At 45.8% G+C, this 19,232-nt stretch overlaps 1 protein-coding gene across 2 annotated transcripts; it reads left to right on the top strand.

The window, feature by feature from the left end:
• The first annotated feature begins 1,115 nt into the window (after positions 1-1,115).
• snx27a (sorting nexin 27a) lies at positions 1,116-15,056 on the top strand. 2 transcript variants are annotated; one of them, XM_004073703.5, is made up of 13 exons: positions 1,116-1,602; positions 3,688-3,913; positions 4,000-4,192; positions 4,413-4,477; positions 5,353-5,457; positions 6,474-6,552; positions 7,602-7,765; positions 9,062-9,151; positions 9,899-10,048; positions 10,298-10,426; positions 10,824-10,883; positions 11,711-11,759; positions 12,429-15,056. In XM_004073703.5, exons 1-13 carry the CDS (start codon positions 1,289-1,291, stop codon positions 12,497-12,499), a joined length of 1,695 nt encoding a protein of 564 aa, XP_004073751.1. In that variant the 5' UTR covers positions 1,116-1,288; the 3' UTR covers positions 12,500-15,056. The 2 variants fall into 2 exon arrangements, with proteins under 2 accessions (XP_004073751.1, XP_078811264.1); XM_078955138.1 differs by having other exon boundaries at positions 1,156-1,602; positions 14,808-15,056.
• Positions 15,057-19,232: the final 4,176 nt, after the last annotated feature.

Raw genomic sequence — 19,232 nt, 5'->3', positions numbered from 1 at the left:
GCGCTTACAGTGTGTCCATTATTCATTCACTCCTCATTCATACTTGGTGATGGTAGCTATGGTTGTAGCCACAGCTGCCCTGGGGCAGACTGACAGAGGCGTGGCTGACATTTGGCGCCTACGGCCCCTCTGACCATCACCGGGATCATTCATGCACATTCACACACCAGTGGAGCCACACTGGAGGTAAGGAGGGTGGAGTGTCTGGCCCAAGGATACAACGACATTTTGGCTGGTGGGAGCGGGGATCGAACCGCCAACCCTTCGGTCATTGGACGACCCGCTCAACCACCTGAGCCACTGTAGCTATGAAAAAAGAACAAAAACAATAAGCAACAAAAATAGAAGTCTTTATGGAGAAGGCAGAGAAAATACTTTCACTGAGATTTTGTATTTTATTGACTGATGAGTTAGTTTCCATTAACTTTCATGTGTTTCTCTGTATTGATTTTTGCTCAAATGTTTTTTTATGTTTGACAGAATTCCAAACATGCCTTTATCACGACATCATAAAGCTATTAAAATGGGTAAAAAAATAAATAATATTATAGCTTCAATATTTAATTTTAGCCAACTATTTATTCTTATAAAGCACAGCTGATTTTTCCTTATGAAGCCAAACATTTTAAATTTTTTATATCAATAATTCAATCCATTTTCTTAATCGTTTTAAATAAAAAAGAAAATGGAGCAGATATGTGGACAAAATGAAAATAATTTGTATTTGTCATTCTTTAGGTTTACAGCTTATTTTTAAGGTTACGTTTAATTTATTTCTCTTTGTTCGTCTTAGGAAAAATTGAAATAAAATAAAATAAGGAGGCAAATGTTTGGTAGCTAATGTTGAACTTTCTTCGCTGTGTTTCAATCATAAACGAACCATCAATATTATATTTTTAGCTATTGCACTGAATTTAAATAACAAATGAAGCTTTTCGGTTGTTAATTAAAAATAAAAACTGTAGTCATTTCTGGGTTCTGTAGGAGTTTTATTTCGGTAATTATTCAAATATTAATAATTTTTAGACATTTCTCCATATTTACAAAGAATCCGTTTCCTTGTGTGTTTTTAGTTCCCGCGCAGCCATTGGTTGAGAAGGAGGCGCGTGAACGGAAGAGAAAGTGAGGCAGACTTTCGGTGACGCCCCCCGGTGACTTACGTCTCCTGTGACGTCACGAGGGCAGGTTTTCACCCACGGAGTCGGAGGGGGACAGACCTGCAGCGTTGTTTTGACTTCGCTCGAAAACACCGACGGGAGGACGGGGGCTCGCGCCTGCTGAGAAGAAGATGGCGGACGTCGGAGGCGAAGAATCTCGGTCGGCTTTCCTAAAGCCGTCCCGCAACGGTCCGGTTGGCGGCTCGTCGGCGCGCGCTGCGGGCCACATCGCCGCCACGACGGTAACGTCGGGTCCGCGGATGGTTAGGATTGTCAAGTCGGAGTCTGGCTACGGCTTCAACGTTCGCGGTCAAGTCAGCGAGGGGGGCCAGCTGCGGAGCATCAACGGGGAGCTGTACGCTCCTCTCCAGCACGTCAGCGCGGTGCTACCGGGAGGCGCCGCGGACCGAGCCGGGATTGTGAAGGGGGACCGGATCCTTGAAGTGTGAGAGACCGCGGGTTTTTTTTCACTCGAAGGGTTAGCTGTCTAAGCTAGCTAGCTAGCTCCCTAGTTTCGTTATTTAGCCTCCGCTGTCAGTCTGAACGTCAGCTTTGTTCGCTGCTACAAATGTGTCGGTTCGCCGAAGAAAACCCACTTTCTTCCCCCCGCGTTTCCTCGTGGGGTTCAAGTCACGTCTGACGTGGAGGGAGGGAAATAGAAAGCTAACCAGCTTACATAAGCTCCACAACAGCCTCTGCATGTTGATTAGCTGTAGCTAGCTAGCAGTCCAGGTTGTTGCTGTCTGTCTGCCAGGCGACCGCCTTTAAAAACCCATGACCCGAGCAGCTCAGGTGACCCGACGGTCCTCACGGAGGTCAGACCCTCTGAAGACGGGCAGGGGGCGTCCATGCTCCTCGGATCAGGTCTGTCTCTGCAGGAGTCAAAGGGTTTTGTTTTGAACAGGAACTGAAAGCTGTTCTGTGGTTCTGGATCCAAACTCTGAGGTCTCTAACTGCAGTCATCAGTTCTGTTTGTCCTAAATTAAACAACAAGAGATCATAGAATTGTATTCTTATACAACATTTCCCTTAGGTTCACAATCCTTATGATTTAAAAATAGCTTTTAACTTCAATATTACTGCAAAATTCTCTCTAAAAGGGTTGAAAAGTGCTAAATGTTTGTTAAAGCCCTTTTTTTTTAAAATCCCTGTCATTTTGACACCATAAGGTACCAGTCATTCGAACATTTCTTTTTTTTTAAGCACAGAAAAAGGATCTTTTTCTAAACTTGGCGTTCAGCAGAAGACAATCGGAGAAACCTCGGTGCTGCTTCCTCTTGCTGAGACATCAGACGGTCTGTTTGGACGTCCTCCGTCACATGACAGCACCAGTTCATCATGTGATTCATTAACTAGTTGGAATGTTTTCCTAAATGTTTCAGGAACCAGCAGGTTGAGCTGGAGCATTGTCAGCATTTTTAACTTAAAGCCTCTGGTTTCATCCAACAGGTCCTTCCTTTGGTATGTTTCCTGGAAATGTAGGAAAGAGGAAATCCACTCTGATTTTAGTTTTGATTTTACATGGGATAATATTTAAAAATATGAAAAGTAGCTAAGTCTGCATTTGCAGTTGAGCGTGGAGATGTTGGATGACGTTGATGCTTTTCTTTTTCTTAAACCTAGTTGATGTACTTTGTACTTCCAGGAACATCTAAGGATTAGTGTAAACAGTCATTAAAATGCTGAGATCTTAATCTGTGGAAACTTGAGTGTTTACAAGTGAAAAGCACAGGAGCCAAAAGAAGATGGAAATAGATTTGTCGTTTGTGCTGGAATGCATCAGTTTATTAGTAAACCGGCTGAACGTCAGGCCGTCCACGCGGCGAGAGCGTTCCGCGTCGAGTCATAGTTTACATGCAACAAACAGTGAACGTCCTTCAGAGTGGCGGTTTTGTCTGAACGCCTCTAATGAGCCGTGCTCTGCTCCGGTTCTCGGGTCACTCTGTGACCGTTTTCCCTCCACGGCTGATTGGTTCCTGACAGATCTGGATGTTTGTGGTTTGCAGATCTGCTTATCTCATCTTAAAATGTATTTCTTTCACCGTTTTCCCTCCATTCATGGGTTTCTTTTAGTCCTCCTCCCTTGTCTTTGTTTTCTGGCAGCATATTGTTAGAATTTGCTGTGTTTGTCCCACTGCTTCTCATGGGGGATTAACAGACACCTGATGCTGGAGCCATCTGCTGTCATCAGAGCCAAGGTGGCCGGTGACGTTCAGGACCAAACGTGGTCCACCTGTGTGTTTGAAGATAAGAACATGTCCCCTTCACACAAAGATGATGCTGAGGAAACCTACATTCAGAAATGGATCTCAGTTTGATGATAAATGCATTAATGCGTCTGTGTTTTCACCAATTCTCCTGGAGCTGTGAGGTCTGCAGTATTTGTAGGACTGTAAATAAAGAGTGTTTTGAATGCGATCTAGCTAAAGCAAAGCAATGGGAGCTTTTTGGAAATCTTCATGTCCGCTGCTTGCTGCACTGTAGTATAAAAGCTGTGTTTGCTGAAAATGTCTTTCGTTTCTGTGCTCAGTAACGGGGTCAGCGTGGAAGGTGCGACCCACAAACAGGTGGTGGACCTGATCCGTGCCGGAGAAAAGGAGCTGGTTCTGGCCGTTCTGTCTGTCCCGCCTCAGGAGGCGGAGGGGCTGGAAGGCGGAGAGGACATCCAGCCCAACTACGATTACAGCGACAAGCAGGCCGTGCCCATCTCCATCCCCACGTACAAGCATGTGGAGCAGCACTCGGAGAGGTTTGTGGTGAGTGACCGGACCTTTCGACGCCAAAGCAGGTACCGCCTTACGCTCCTCTGTGTGCAATCGGGACCCTCTGTCTGTGCTCACAGGTGTACAACGTGTACATGTCGGGCAGACAGCTGTGCTCAAAACGCTACCGGGAATTTGCCATCCTGCACCAGAACCTGAAGAGGGAATTCTCCAACTTTAACTTCCCCAAGTTTCCTGGTAAATGGCCCTTCACCCTCTCTGAACAGCAGCTGGATGCTCGCCGCAGAGGCCTGGAAGAATACCTGGAGCGAGGTACGCTGATGTGGATCCCTCACCTGCTGAGGTTTAGCTAAGAAGAAGACAAAGTTAGGTTGATGCTTTTAGTTGTTTTTTTGTCCTTTGTAATCTGTCTATTGAAGGTAAACAGTTTTACTCACTGTTGAATGTAAATAATGCTGTTGATAGTGAGATTTGCAGTTCAGTCGTAGTGTTTACTGTCATTTATCTGCCGTTTCTTCTACTTTGTCTCTAGTGTGTTCTGTTCGGGTCATCGGTGAGAGTGACGTCATGCAGGAGTTTCTCTCTGAATCCGACGAGGTACGCTGGGATTTCACACCCTGACCTGTTAAAGCTTTGGGGTTTTTGTGCGTTTACCTTTGAAAAGATGTTGATATTGTTATTGATATTGTTACTCTTTTTAAAGAACCTTACTTTGTTAAAGATATGAGGGAGCTGGAGGCCCCACCCTGTCACGTCACGTGACGGGACGGACACAGAAATAATCTAGATGGGTGTAGCTGTTATTGTTTCTTCAGCATGTTGTGCAGCGGTTGAGTATTTTTTAAGAAGCATCGGTTTTAGGATAACTGGTATAAAATGCTCAAGTCTTAAGTCATTTATTTTTATTGACATTCTGACATTAAAGGCTGTTTTTTGTGTTAAAGAACAGAAACTAAAATGATAAAAGTCTTTGATCATCTACAGAAATCCCAAAGAATTCTGTCCTTATTCTTAGCTGATTATATATCGCCTTAAAAATGACAGCAAAGCGTCTCCAGAAGTTCTGAGGCTTTTTTTTATCCCACAAAACCAAATAATGCAAACTTCACTTTTTTGGGCTGTAACAGTGGAACAGAAAGAAGAAGAACTTATTTCTGTCCCATTTTCTTTCAAAACAATGAAAAAAGGAATAAAAATATGACAGATAGCAAACACCAACACGAGTTCAAACTCATAACTATATAATAAAGACAAAATAACCAACATATTTTATTGTTCCTGCTTTTTTAGAACGTTCCATGTTTGTGTTAATGATTTATCCCTTTTGTTTAGTGGTCGACAATCATCTCACAACCGTTTAAAAGCCTTTTTCTGCAGAAGCTGCTTTTAATTTATGCTCAGCTGTAACGGCGCCACGACCAACACGCCTAACAAAAACAACCGCTGTCATTGTGCTTCGCCTCTGTGCTCAGAATTACAACGGCGTGACGGACGTGGAGCTGCGCATTCTGCTGCCGGACAAAACAACCATTTCTGTGCGAGTCCGTAAAAACAGCACGACCGACCAGGTGTACCAGGTGAGACCGAACAGAAAGACGAAGACCATAAACTTTGTTTGAAATTTGACTCCAGTCTGATGCTACAAACAAAACCAAATGTTTTTTTAAATAACTTTTTTATGTTTTTCATTATTAACTTTTGATATTTTCATTTTTTGTTTTTATTCAAACCTATATTTAATAGACAATGTGGAGAGAAAATTAAACAAACGCAAACATATTTTTCATTTTCCTTCCCTGAGTAAAAACATCTTCCTTCATTTGAAGTCAGTTTTTCTATTCCATAAATTATTTTTCCTATTCTTTAATTATTAGGGATTTGAGATTCTTCCAATTTATTGTAATCATTTTTCTTGCGATTACTAGTAATAAATATTCTTTATCTCTAGAAAATATCAGGGAACAACAGTATATTTGATGGCATTTTTTAACTGTGATTTATTCTTCTTTAAAAGCCTCTAAACATCTGATTGGTTTCCTATTTTTCCACAGTTTTTTCCAACTCACCATTACGACAGTTGTTTAATGAATTTAGAAATATCTGGTTTCTAAATTCCAGTCTAACTCTCTCGAATAAATCATTTTTGTGTTCTACATTTGTTTGGTTTTTTTAAATCTAATGATCTAAACATGACGAACAGCAGGAGGAACTCATAGCTTCAGCATTTATTTATAGAAAAGCAAAAGCTTCTTCATAATTACAGAGATTATCAACCAACTGAGATCCTTTTTTAGGAATCAGAGGTTTGTTGTAATCAGTCAGAAGAGCTGCAGTGAACAACAACCTCTGAGTTTGTGTGTTTTTGTGTAAAGATCCTGGAAAAAGAAAAGCTGCTTCTGAAGTTCTTCGTCTTGTCCTGAAGGACAGAAACGCAGAATCCCAAAGACGTTTGTCCGTCTTTCAGGCTTCATTGAAAGTGCCGTTTGGAGACCTTTGGCGTCGTCTTGAGCGTGCACGGCTGCGGCGCCACCGTTTCCATGAACGCATCATTATCGTTTCTGGAAGTGACTAACTCTTTGTTGTCGCTCTGCAGGCGTTAACGCTGAAGGTTGGGATGGACAGCGTCATGGCGAGCTACTTTGCCCTTTTTGAAGTCATCAACCATTCCTTCGGTAGGATATTTTGTTTTTCTATTTTAAGTCTAAGGGAAATTTCCTGAGTCATGTGACGCCTCCTCCCCCTACAGTCCCCTGTGAGGTTAACTCATCACATGACTGAAAAAGGAACTGCATCCTTCTACTGACGGAGACCTTCTGAATCTCCTCTTGCTCTTGTCCCGACGGTCTCCAGCGTCGCTCCAGCTCTTCTGGAGACGACGGCTTCACGTCTCTGATCGCTGCTCTCAGCGTCCTCCGTTCTGAAATATCATTATTAAGTTAGCAGGTTAACTGGCCGATCTTCAGTTCAAATAGATAAATCCCTCATTAAAACACACAGCTGAACGTCTGTAAACAACAAGAGGAAACCTTTGTTATAATAAGTGATCATTAGAATTTTTCCCAAAACACTCATTGGTTAAATGCTATGAATAACCATTGTTATACTAGAAGTCCTTCAACCATCATTTTCCTGTTTCTCTTTCTTTATTCTAGTATCTTCCACCATTTGTTTGGGCGCTTAACTCCTACAATTTTTCATCTATTTTAACCGTTCAACAATTCAAACGTTCAGCTCTTTCATCTCTTTCCAGCTTTGACGTTTGCTCCTTCAAATCCTTCAACTTTTCCAGATATTCCAGGATTTCTGCCTCCATTAAATCCATAGGGAATCCTTGGTGCAGAAGCTCGCTGGTTCGATTCCCGGCGCTGGCATTTTTCACAAAAATTTATTTTTTGTTATTTTGCTGTTTCTACTTTATTTATGGTCAATTATGATCATTTCTTTCTTTCATGTTTTATTTTTGCCATTTGTTACCCTTTAGGTTTCATCTTCTTTCAGCAACATAGCACCTCCCCTACATTTTCTTCTAGAAATGCAGCTCTTTCTAGTCCCTTCTTGGTTTCTTTGGTCAGAGCATCGTCTCTGCGTGTAAATCTGGAAGACGCAGCTCTATCTGCCCATGAAACCCGCTTTTATCAAGCGTCAAATCCTCTAAAGTGCTCTAAACAGTCAGTCTTCTGGAGGCTCACGTCCTCATTCTGCTTCTGTCTTTGCGTGGCAGTGAGGAAGCTGGCGCCCAACGAGTTCCCTCACAAACTCTACGTGCAGAATTACACCTCGGCGGTTCCGGGGACCTGCCTGGCGCTCCGGAAATGGCTGTTCAGCGTCCAAGAGGAGGAGTTTCTCCGAGATAATCCCCTCGCACTTCACTATTGTTTTCATCAGGTAAATACTTTAGATTTGATGCTTCTTTACACACACAATCTGTCACATTTACCTTTTTTTTAAATGATTTTTTTAAATAAATAGGTAAATTCAAAGAGGCGTACGTCATTTTAAATTCAAATTCATTTTATTTATATAGCACCTTTCATGACAAGAAAGACAGCTCAAGGTGCTGTACATAAAAACAAAAACAAATGCAATAAAATACACTAAGACAAACACCAGTGGAAAATAAATAAAATAAAGAGAAAGCAGAAGGCGCCGTCTGCCCTGTCCTCCTATTGGCAGGGGTGTCAGGATAAAACCCAAACACCCCAGCCAAGGGTGAGAAAACACTCGTAAACAGTCTAATAAAATAAATATATTTTAAAATATCATAAAAAGTATAAGTTAGTATAAGTATAAGCATAATTTTACTAAGCATCGTGCAAATAATTATCCAGTTTTTTCATTATAAATTAAATAATGATGATTATTTTAATGGTATTTTGTAACTTCCATCAATAAATATGAACTGGATGATAACTTAAAAAGTAAAAACCGAATGAAACAGTTTCTTTCTCCTGTGTGACTCTTATAATTCCCTCCTGTAGAGAGAAACTCCTACATTTCCTGCCCTTCGCCCTCTGAACAGAAACGGAAACTCTCCTTCACTTCCTTCTAACTCATTCAGATCTGCTAAACTGTCTGCCTCAAACGTAAAGCTGACTGCAGGAAAAGTGGCTGAAAGCTTCCAGATTTATGATTTTAGGGAGACAAAGGAAAAATGCTCTGATTAAAATTCCCTCAAATGAGCATCCAGGCTGTTTAGCAGCCTGTGAAAGTGGAGAGCAGGAGCTCCTGAGCTTCAAGTCTGAACGTATTCCATTCCTCTTCAGTATTAGTCAACCCTTTGATATTTGGTGATGGAATAAAGCTTTATTGATCCCCAGCAGAGACCTAAATCAGAGGTCATACAGTTATTCTTCAGTGTTATTCAAACCTTTGGTATGAACCGGAAAACATGTCATGTTTGGATCTTTTTTTGGGCCAAAATACCAGATGGAATCAAACTTTATCGATGCTCAGCAGAGAAACACGACTGTCCAGAAGTTGCAGCAATAGAAGCTAACATCTTCGTTGATAAAATAGTGAATTCTGTTCAAAAGGGGAGCTTGGAGATTTCATATCAAATGTTTTCCTTCTGTCAGCGGGGGGGGGGGGTCGACTTCTGTGGGTTCAGCCTTTATGTGTTGTTGTGCGTCTCTTTTTTTTCTGCCAAACCGACCCCCCCATCCCCACCCTCTGTCTGTGCAGGCGCTGGACGATGTGAAGAAGGGATTCATAAAAACAGAGGACAAATCCTACCAGCTGCAGAAACTGGCAGAGCAGCACAAGATGGCCACGGTGGGTAAAACAGACCCGCCTCTGTTCAGGAGACGGGAGACGTCTGTAGACCTTCCATGCATCCCAATCGGGACCGCCGGGTGAATTTAAACAGGACTTTTTACAGCATTCACTCGTATGCGTGGAAGTGAGGCCGCCTAATATTCACTCGTAGCTTTAACGGCCTCAGGTGTTTAAAACGATGCACCTGGCTTTCCACGAGAACGAGCCGCACTCTGGGGCTCCAGCTGTCCTCGCTACTAAACATCCCACCGTCAGCGGGACGGAAACCAGCGAGAGCAACACGGATCGGTCTCGTGTGTCTCCGTGGTCTCGTCTTATCGAGCGTGGCGTACGGCGTCCCGTCCAGATGTGTGGAGCACACAGGCAGGACAGCTCCAATAGGATTTTCCTCCTAGTTTTTAGCAAGAGGAACCTCGGCTCCTTCAGTCTGATCACTTCCAGGTCCATCATGACTCCACACCGGTGCAGAAAAAGAGACAGGAATGACCCATTTACACCCAGAAGGTTTCATCAGTGGAACAGAAAGACATCAGAAATGTGGGCCGCTATGTCTGCAGTGTGTCACATACAATAATCTTTCTTTGCTATATTCCATTAGGCAGACATCAAATATTCCTTTCCAGTCTTCTCTAAGTCAACATTCAACAGGTCACCGTGCAGGAATGCAGCAGTTACGGGTTGATGGTTGTTTCCTGCTCATGTGGCTGGCAGTGGCGTTCATGCCTGCGTCTCTGCGCTCCTCAGTATCTGAGCCTGCTGCGGACGTGCGAGGGCTACAACGAGGTGGTCTTCCCCCACTGCGCCTGCGACTCCCGGAGGAAGGGCCACGTCATCACCGCCATCGGCATCCACCACTTCAAGCTGCACGCGTGCACGGAGGACGGCGCTCTGGAGGTGAGCGAGCCGCAGTGCAATCGATGCTGCAATAGTTCACACCAGCCAACCGAAGGCAGTAAATGCTGGGGGGGGGCGGGGCATCCAAAACATCCTTTGAAGTCAATCGTAGACATCCAGAAGAAAGCAGCTCTCGGTTTTCGGTTTCAGACGGATGAATCGATATTTAACTGGTTTTAAAAAGGCGATTGGTCGTTTTTCAGAGCATCATTTGTACGTAAAGGTAAAAACCTGTGTTTGCTTTTCCAGAACCAGGTGATCGCCTTTGAGTGGGCGGAGATGCAGCGCTGGGACACGGACGAGGAGGGCATGGCGTTCTGCTTCGAGTACGCCAGAGGAGAGAAGAAACCTCGCTGGGTGAAGATCTTCACTCCATACGTGAGTCTTCTGCCTCAACACGGAAAACCTTCTCTGTGTGATCAAAGCCCAAAGGTCCGTCACCAGTGGGTGTGGGATCCGTCATTTTCCTGCAGCCAGAAAGGCTCAAAGGGCAAAACCAGGCGTGGAAAAAGCTGCATGAATGCGTGTCGGTGTGAACCTATAGTTCCACGGATAAACCATCAAAATTCTTATCAAATGTAACTTTTGTGCCTGGATTTATCCTCCATTTAACACTCTTTTAGGAGGAAGGAAGCTTTTTCCTCCAGAGCTGCTGCAGTCATTCAAAGTGTGGGGGTGAAAGTCCTCAAAGCCGTCATGGGAACCATAAGATCCCACTAAAGCTTTATTAACCAGAACAAAAGAGGCCTGAATGCTTTTCTCTGCTCCCCTCTAGTTCAACTACATGCACGAGTGCTTTGAGCGCGTCTTCTGTGAGCGGAAGTGGAGGAAGCAGGTAAGGGCCGCACCTTTTCCTGCTTTACAACAAGCCCGTGTCTGCCAGGCTAAACTTGGCTCATTCTTCCTCCGATACCGGAGATCAGAATCATAACGGACAAAAACACCAAACATAGTTTCTATCTCTGATCAGAACTGAACTGTGTACAGAGAAACGTTTCCATTCGCCACACTTTGGGTCAGAATAAATCATGTTGACATGCGCAGAACTCTCTAAAATACCGGAAACCACCGTAGAGGAAGAAACGGCGAGTTCCGTGGTAAACAAAGGAAGCTACTACATAGATGATCTGTGCTTTATTCTTGGTGGAACGGAGCTGGAAGAAGGGTTAGGTTGGACCAATACGGGCCAGCAACAACATCTAGTCGTGGTTTAAAGTCCACGCCGCCGTGTGGGCTGTACATATGTTCAGCCTTTACTTTGTCTTTTTGGAATGCAAACATCAAACCGTGACCCAAAAATCGTGCATCTCTACTGCTGACCATACTCTACTCTTCAGCTGTCGCTCGCCATATTGTGGCTCACGTGACGCGTCCTCGCTGTGACAAAGACCACCTCTTTGTGTTCTGTGTCCTGATTGGCTGCAGATCCTGTCAATCAATCTTCTGTGTTAAGTGTGCCAAATCTACTTCCGTCTCTGTTTGCGATCAGATCTTTGTTTTCATTCCATAATCCTGGACTCTAAACTTTGAGACGGATATCTCTCGGTGGATGGAACCTATTGCAGGTTATTTGGAAAACAAGGGGACTCTCGCCGATGCAGGCGGCGTTTCGCCAGAGGAGCGTCTTCGTTTGTTCACTCAGGTGTATTTCTATTCCTTCAGGTTGAAGACGAAGCTTCTGACAAAGACAACAAAAACTGCAGCAACACTGGTGAGTCATTTTCCTTCACCCAAACACAGAACATTAGCGCAGAACCCGGGTAGAATTTCAGAATGGAGCCTTACAGAAACACAGACAGAGATTTAAAGATGCTTTAGAAATGGTTGTGAGCACAGAGGCATCATCCTCCTCTTCCTCATCTGAGAATCCAACTTAAAGCATGAAGGTAGAAACTAGACATTTGGGTCACTTTGTCAGCTCCTCCAGAACAATTCGCTGCATCTTTCATGGAGCGTCAGCCTAAACTGTCAAAGTCGCTTAATTCAAGCCTGAAAACGTTGAGAAATGCGTCCCAGATGAACCTGGGGAGTCCGAGCGTTCAGGATGACAGTTAAATCAAAGATGTGGGAAATCTCAGAGGCGGCGGTTAGATCCGTCTGCGGAGGCGTTGGTTTGTCTCTGCCTGAAGGAACGCGTGAATGAATGCAAAAACACGCAGACGCCGAAAACAAAACCCTCCACCGTCATCACAAGGATGGGGGGCAGCAGCTGCAGGGGAAGAAGGCGCAGTGAGGGGCATCTGGAGGACAGAGAGAGTTTGACATCCAGAGACGCAGCAAAGGCACCGACGCAGCCGAGCCATTGTGCAGTCAGGAACGCGCAGCCGCCCCAGGAGCAGCATGATCACCTCTGTTTCCCCCAACCGCCCCTGTGTTTCAGAATATCTGCCTCCTTTGGAGACGCAGCAGAAAGGATGGCGCCACCTAGGGGGGGAGATCGCCACGTCCTAATGCCGTTTCGCCGTCACACGAACTAGAACCGGCCCACTCGCATCATCATAGCCACCCCAGAGAGCGCCCATCAGGAGCCAGAGGCCGAGGCCGTCCCCTAAACGGCGGACGCCGGCATCCATTCAGTATTCTTCCACACATCTTCTCCTTCCTGCTCCCGTCCTGGGATTGGCTGAGCAGCTCCTCAGGACGAGCTGGTCAGAGCGACCGTCATGAGGCGTCCTCACGGCGAGGGCGACGTGCGGCGGACAAACCCGGAGCAGCTGCAGGGCTTCGGGGGACTGAGCTGAGATGAAAGCGATGCTGCAGAAGATTCCTCGCGTTTTCTGATGAAGGGAGGAGGCAAGGTCCCGCCCTTTTCTGCACCGACAGAAGGAAAAAATGTCTCCTGCCTCTGAGCTTCTGGGTGTTTCTGTGAGGAAACACAGGAAGCTGCCATGTTCCAGAGGAAGAATTTGTGATTATTTGTGTGTTTAACATTCGTGTTCCTGCAAAGATATAAATTAATAGAAGAGCTTACAGCAGATTGACTCCTTCAAAACACTAAATGGATTGCATTGTAAATGCTTGAACTAATGTTTCATTGGTCACCTGGTTCCAGAGTCCGACCGGAGTTGGCGGTCTGCCATTAATCTGAGCGTCGGGATATTTATGTCCGCCGCAAATGTTTTATGGCGGCAGTTTAGCAAAGCTTTGAAGTCCCCGTTCCTGACGGATAACCTCCTGACAAAAGGTTAACGAGGCCGAGCGTTAATATTATTCCTTCTACATGGAGATCGCTGCGCTCGGCCGTGAATCACGCCTCCAGCTGCAGTTCCCAGAGCGGACAGCAGGGGGCAGCAGAGCGCTGGAGCAGCCCCCACTGAGGGGAGATGAGGAGCTAATCCTCTCCCTGCTTCTTCTAGTGATCATCGGGGGCCTGTAATTCACCCTAAAGTATCACCCCCGTGCAGCCTATCCATTAAGCCGGGGGAGGGGGGGCGTCTGCTGCACGAGCAGCCAAGCCCTGCGACTGCAGCTGCGCAGGCCTCCTATTGCACATCCATGGAAACAGTGTTAGTCGTGGTCTTTTGTGTTCCTCGTTTGTTCCTCTGCAGCTGTTAGGGAGCAGCTTCACGCCTTAACGGGTGGCGAGGCCGCTCACCACTGGGGGGGGGGGGCTTCTCCACAAAGGGGGCTGCTTGATCTTTTTTCTTATCATTTTCTGAATCTCTGCTGTGCTTCACGGTTTCACAGCAGCCATCAGGCGGGAGTTTCCCCTTACGGTTGTGTGGTGGGCGGGGCTTCTTCTGAGCACGCAGGTGTGCTGTTAATGAAGACAGCAGACAGATTGAGACAGATACATGCCCCCCAGTGTCTGCTGCTGTGATGCGTGTCCTCCATCCGTTCCACGCCACACGCCGTCACCGCGTTGTCTGATTGGGTCTCCATTTGACGGCCGAAGGAAGAGTCCATTTAGAGACTAAAGAAGTGGAGCCGTTCGACCTTGATGAGGCCCCCCCCCCCTCTGTGATTTAGCGGCGGCCGTGTGAATGTGCGCTCAGCCTCGCCTGTCCTCCGCTCTCCACGGCGGTCTCCCGTCGTTGGGAGGGGGGGTACGGTTGCCGTGGCAGCACCACGTCGGCTCAGAGCCGCTCCGTTTCTGACTCACTCCCTGAAGTCCTGTACTGGAAGTTGTGTGTTTTTTTTTCCCGCCGTTCGTTCTCGTGGCTCGTGCTGCTGTGAATAGGCCGCTTTCTGCTCGCCGTCTGTTTTTTCGTGGTTCGTCTCGTCGGCGCCGGGCGGCGTCTTATGCTCAGCTTTTGTTTTTGTTTTACTAAATGTCACATCAGACGTTCAGATGAACACAGAGGCGGCGTCAGCAGCTGATCACATGTCTGAAGCTGTGGGGCATCAGTGGACCGACCCGGCGGTTCTGACCCGGCAGAATCCTCCCCTGAACTGTAACGATGAAATCAGGGCGAAAAGCGGTTTTCTGTTTGTGGATCCAAACCTGAAGCTGTAAAAGTTTGCTGTTGCTATGGCGACATAGGTTTCGTCTGGCGGCAGGAAGGCACAGACAGGAAGCCGTCCTGCCCGAGCGGCGCCCTGCGGGACGCCCTGCAGGCCCCCGACTCGGTTCTGGTCGCCCTCCGGCGTGGACCTCCGGGTTCTGGGGGGTTCTGCAGCTCCTGATGCCGCGAGGAACCGACCGCCGGGCGCTCTGATGGTCCGTTCTCAGGAAGACGGACGCTGCAGAGCGTTCAGCCGCGTCGGTTTTTTAAAATTTGTACTTCTGACAGAAAATGCACTCCTTGGTTTTCTCCAGATCGAGAGTTTTAATGATTTAGAGGCGAAAACGATTCGGAGGAAATGATCCCGAGCAGCGAAACGACTGAAGCGCCGGTCTGCCTGAACACAGCAGGAGGTCCGAGCAGAAAGACGGGATTTTCTAAGATCATCCTTCAAGCTTAACTAACCTCATGTAAAATGAAAAACAGACAAACTTTTCAAGATGTTGTGTAGAGTTAAAAAAAATGTAACAATATTTTAAATAAAGTTATATATTGAGAAGAAACCTCTGAATTTCTGCTTTTTCTCTGCTTTGAATGTAAACGAATCCGTTTTTTGTTTTTTGAACTGAATAAATTGAGATTTTCTTGTCATTGAGGCTCTTCTGCCGTCCGGCCTGCAGCTGCTCTCATCCTGCAGCTGCTCTCATCCTGCAGCTGCTCTCATCCAAAAAGCTGCAGGAACTGCTGCTGCTGCTGAAGAGGAGGAGGAGTCTTCATGATGCCTTCATCCTTTTAGCAGAAAAAACAAAATGCAGGATTTTCTGAACAAACTCAGTTTGAGATTGACCCACATTTGAATAAATGCAAATCTGTGGGTTTCATTTAATCAAAGGATGATTATGAAAACATGTTTGTTGTCTCTGTGGGTTCTAACGTCCTCAGATTCTCCTGCTGGGATCTCCTCATCCCAGGAGAGGAACCCCCCCCCCCCCCCCCTCCCAAAAAAAAAGAAGTGGTTCATTAAAAGCAGGAAGTTCACTACTGACAACATTGAGCCTTAAAACAAACCAAAGGATGGAGAGCAGCTTCATCTCCACCTCCACACCGTTCTGAAGCCTGTCACGACCCCCCCCCCCACCCCCACCCCCCCCCAGATGGAATGGCTTAAAGTTTCTGGCTCGTGCGTCATGTTAAGTTTTGGGCTGAATCGGTGCAGCAGAAAGGATTTCAGGGAGGGGGGGGGGGGCGCAGCTTCTCTGTTTCTGTTGTCCAGCTCCTTAAAAGAAATAAATCCCGTTTTTCCTGCTCCAAAATGCCTGAATCCTGTCAGCCGGCTGCAGGCTGTGCTTTCTAGGGAGGGATGATGGTTCCTGGTTCCTCTGAGCACAGCAGGTCCCTGATGCTGCATCATAACGTCTGCTGCGCTCAACAGGAGCCGCTGAGGTGAGGGGGGGTTTATTTAAAGCCAGGCCTCTGGATGCACCCATGGAAGCACGCCTGCATCCCGCCGTGCGCCTCTGCCGGGGTACAAACATGCGACTCCTCACAGCTGTCACACTCCACGACTAGAATCCGGTTCTGGCTCTTCTCTAATCTGGATTCACTCAAATGTTGAGGTTAGCAGCATCGCTGTAGAGGAGCTGAAAGAGCAGCACCTGCTGTGTCATTGGGCTCTGATTCAAGCTGCATTCACTGAACTCACATTTGCTTGCAGACAAATGAATATTTCCCAGAATTCTCAGCTCAAGCTGTCCTAAAAGCAGGTTTCAAAACATATATAAGATGTTTTTTCCTTGTTACAAGTGAAAGAAATCCACCAATAGGACCAGAGGAATCTGTTTTGATAGAAGTCCTGAACTTTTAAGAAAGATTTTTAATGAGCTATTAAGCCTCATAGTTTATTGCTCTAATAGTTAGAATTTTTATGTCCTTAATTATGCAAGACAATGGTGAAAAAAGAAGGTACATTGAAATACTTGTATGTTCTTGTTTTTAGCACTGCAACAGAACAACTATCCGTATTTCTAGACCAATTAAAATCAGATTACAACTACATATGTAGGAGTCAACAATGTCATTAAAGAAATGACTCCAAATACGATGTTTTCAAGATCAAATACTTCAAGATTTATTGTTTTAAAGCAAATTGTTAATCTGACCAAAAAGTTAGTATTGGTTAGTAAGTTAAGTTAGCGAATAAGTTAGTACTTTGTGCTATTTAGAGTTTTTGCAGTATGATTTAAATATTAAATCAGACTCTTTAAGAGACTAAACAAACAATGTTTTATTAAGACGTAAAAACTTGTTTCATGAAAATAAATCTGTAATATTTTGAGTCATTTCATCTGGAAAACATCTTATTTTAAGCAAAAAGCCTTTTTTTGTGACGATTCGGTTTCTTTCCTGATAAATATACTTGCATTAAAGACGTACAATTCTATTTCTGATAAATAATTCTTTGATCTTTTTTGAGTATTTCTAGGGTTAAATTTGGGCAAACATCACAACTTTCTTGGTGATTTTTAAACTTTTGACAAAGAAAAACATCTTATTTTCTTCATTTTTTAACAGTTTATGTTACGGCGTAACATTTATGTTGTTAATTGGTTGATAGTTGTTTTTTTATATAGATTCTGGGTTTTGTTTGTATATTTAAAGGATTCAAAGGAGGTTTGTTGTCCTGTGTACAGTAAGGAAACGGGTTTCCCCGTTCGCTCTAAAAGACAGGTTAGGATATTAACAGGATATTTGAAGCATTTACACCAAATATAAAACATAACTGCATCAATAAATGACTAAACCTGGAATCTGCAGGGGTGTCAAACATGCGGCCCCCGTATGTTTGACACCCCTGCTTTAGAAAGTGACCTTGAACATGGAGGGAAGACGAGAACGCTTTCCTGTGAGCAGCTCCTCCACTTTAACCCGTCAGCTTAGAATAATGAGCCCAGAGCGGCGGAGAGGCGGCTTATCCAGCCGTCACACCTGAGGAGAAACCTGTCCGGTCCACTTAGCGCCCCACGCCGAAGCCTCGGCAGAAAACGGCGTGGGGTCAGCTCTCCAAGCTGCCAGTCTCAGCTCCGCTCACAGAAACTCGGGTGTTTGTTTGACGAATCCTTTCCTTTCTCCTTTTTTTTCTGAGGTGAAAGTTCGGCACGAACAATTAAACACAAAACATTAAAACACAAAAAGACACAAACGAGGAGTCCCGGCTCTCCCTCAAATGTCTAAAAGATCCTGCTCCTCCTTCAGGAGCTGCATCCATCATGCAGTGAGCTTCCCCAAGGAGGAGCAGGCAATGCCGTTGGTGAAGCGCCATCGCAGTAGCCGTTTTAGGCACGGGCCGTACGGGCGATTGCCCGGGGCGCAAATTTAAAGGGGGGGCGGCAGTTCAGTTTTTATTAAAAAAAAATGTTGTCAAATTGTGTGCGTGGGGGGGGGGGGGGGGGGTTACTCACTTGCCCGGGGAGTAAGTTAGTGTAGAACCGGCCCTGGTCCTCAGATTTAGATGGTATTTCATGCGTGTTAGTCATATAACTTCACTTTGGCGACACGCCTCACCTGGCAGCAGAATCCGTTGTTTTTCTTTTTGTCTTCCTTGATAAACGGCGAGCTGAGTGATAAAGCGTTTTAAACGGCGTCACATGACATTACAGCCCATAACAGCAGTTTATGGCACTCTGTAGGGTTTTTACGGAGGTGCATTAGGCGGAGTAGAAGGCATAAAGCAGCGGGTCTGTGAACATTTACATACATGTCAGCCAAGACAAATCACAGGCGTGTGAGGGAGCAGTTACTAAAACCAAGATGAGAATTTCTGTTTTACATTTGTTAAATGTTTACTGTTGAATCTCTGTGTTGTGATGCTGCCCATGATTTCCATTTGAGACCTAAGGAAGGTAAACGTCAGCTCTAAAAAAATTACAATGTGACACAGCAGGAGGCCTCTTCCTCCTCCTCCTCCTCCTCCTCATCATCTTCTTCTGTAAAGACGCACAGAAATGGTGTTTCTAACATGTTCTTTGGCCGTTTCTGTGATGATGGGGGGACTAAACGCTGGTGGGGTGCAGTGTAAACACAGGAATGATGCATCTATCATGAAGTGAGCTTCCCCAAGGAGGAGCAGGCAATGCCGTTGGTGAAGCGCCATCGCAGTAGCCTTTAAACGGTCCCGCCGCCCTTCATCAAAATGAAGAGGCGACTGGGAACTCTTCCCCTGATGGCGACGCTCCATTTTCATAGATTTGTGGCGTTTACAAGAATGAATGAACACGTCTCAGTTTCCATTGGTTGGAGATTGATCTCTGTCAGGGAAATACTTTTTAAGTATCTTCCTCCAGTCGATGACGGCTGACCCCGTCTGACTGCATTAAGCAGCTTCTCGTGTCCTTCTGGGTGGACGCCTCTGTCCCACTTAAGCTCGCGGCGGTGGCGGCCGGAGCTGCTTAAACGGTCTGTAAAGCGAGTGGCCCTGGCAGGAATAACGAGGCCTGAGGACTCATCTGTGGGCGGGCTTACGGGGAGGAGCGGGCATCCATCAACGTCCGGAGAATCTCCGTCTCCGTGCTTCTCGTCAGCGCTATCGACCGGCGCTCCGGGCCTCTGGTAATTAAAAGGCATTGATCGGCCTCAGCTGCGCAGGGTTGGACTGCGAGCATGCAGCAGCACGCCGCTCCGGGGCTCTTAAAGTGTACAGGTGAACGGGTGTTCACGTTTGCACAAATGCATATTGTTCAGCC

This window comes from Oryzias latipes, chromosome 11 (assembly GCF_053564925.1).
Source record: "Oryzias latipes strain Hd-rR chromosome 11, Olatipes_Hd-rR_3.1".
In the NCBI taxonomy this organism is placed as follows: Eukaryota; Metazoa; Chordata; class Actinopteri; order Beloniformes; family Adrianichthyidae; genus Oryzias; species Oryzias latipes.
The sequence above is the reverse complement of the archived record's forward strand: the minus strand, read 5'-3'. Positions and strand labels throughout refer to the sequence as shown.

What these genes read in the sequence shown, in the direction of transcription:
- snx27a (XM_004073703.5), top strand. Translation starts at nt 1,289, where the DNA reads ATGGCGGACGTCGGAGGCGAAGAATCTCGGTCGGCTTTCCTAAAGCCG. An exon ending in AGCACTCGGAGAGGTTTGTG is followed by an intron (nt 3,914 to 3,999) that starts GTGAGTGACCGG and finishes CTGTGCTCACAG; the next exon opens with GTGTACAACGTGTACATGTC. An exon ending in AGCAGCACAAGATGGCCACG is followed by an intron (nt 9,152 to 9,898) that starts GTGGGTAAAACA and finishes TGCGCTCCTCAG; the next exon opens with TATCTGAGCCTGCTGCGGAC.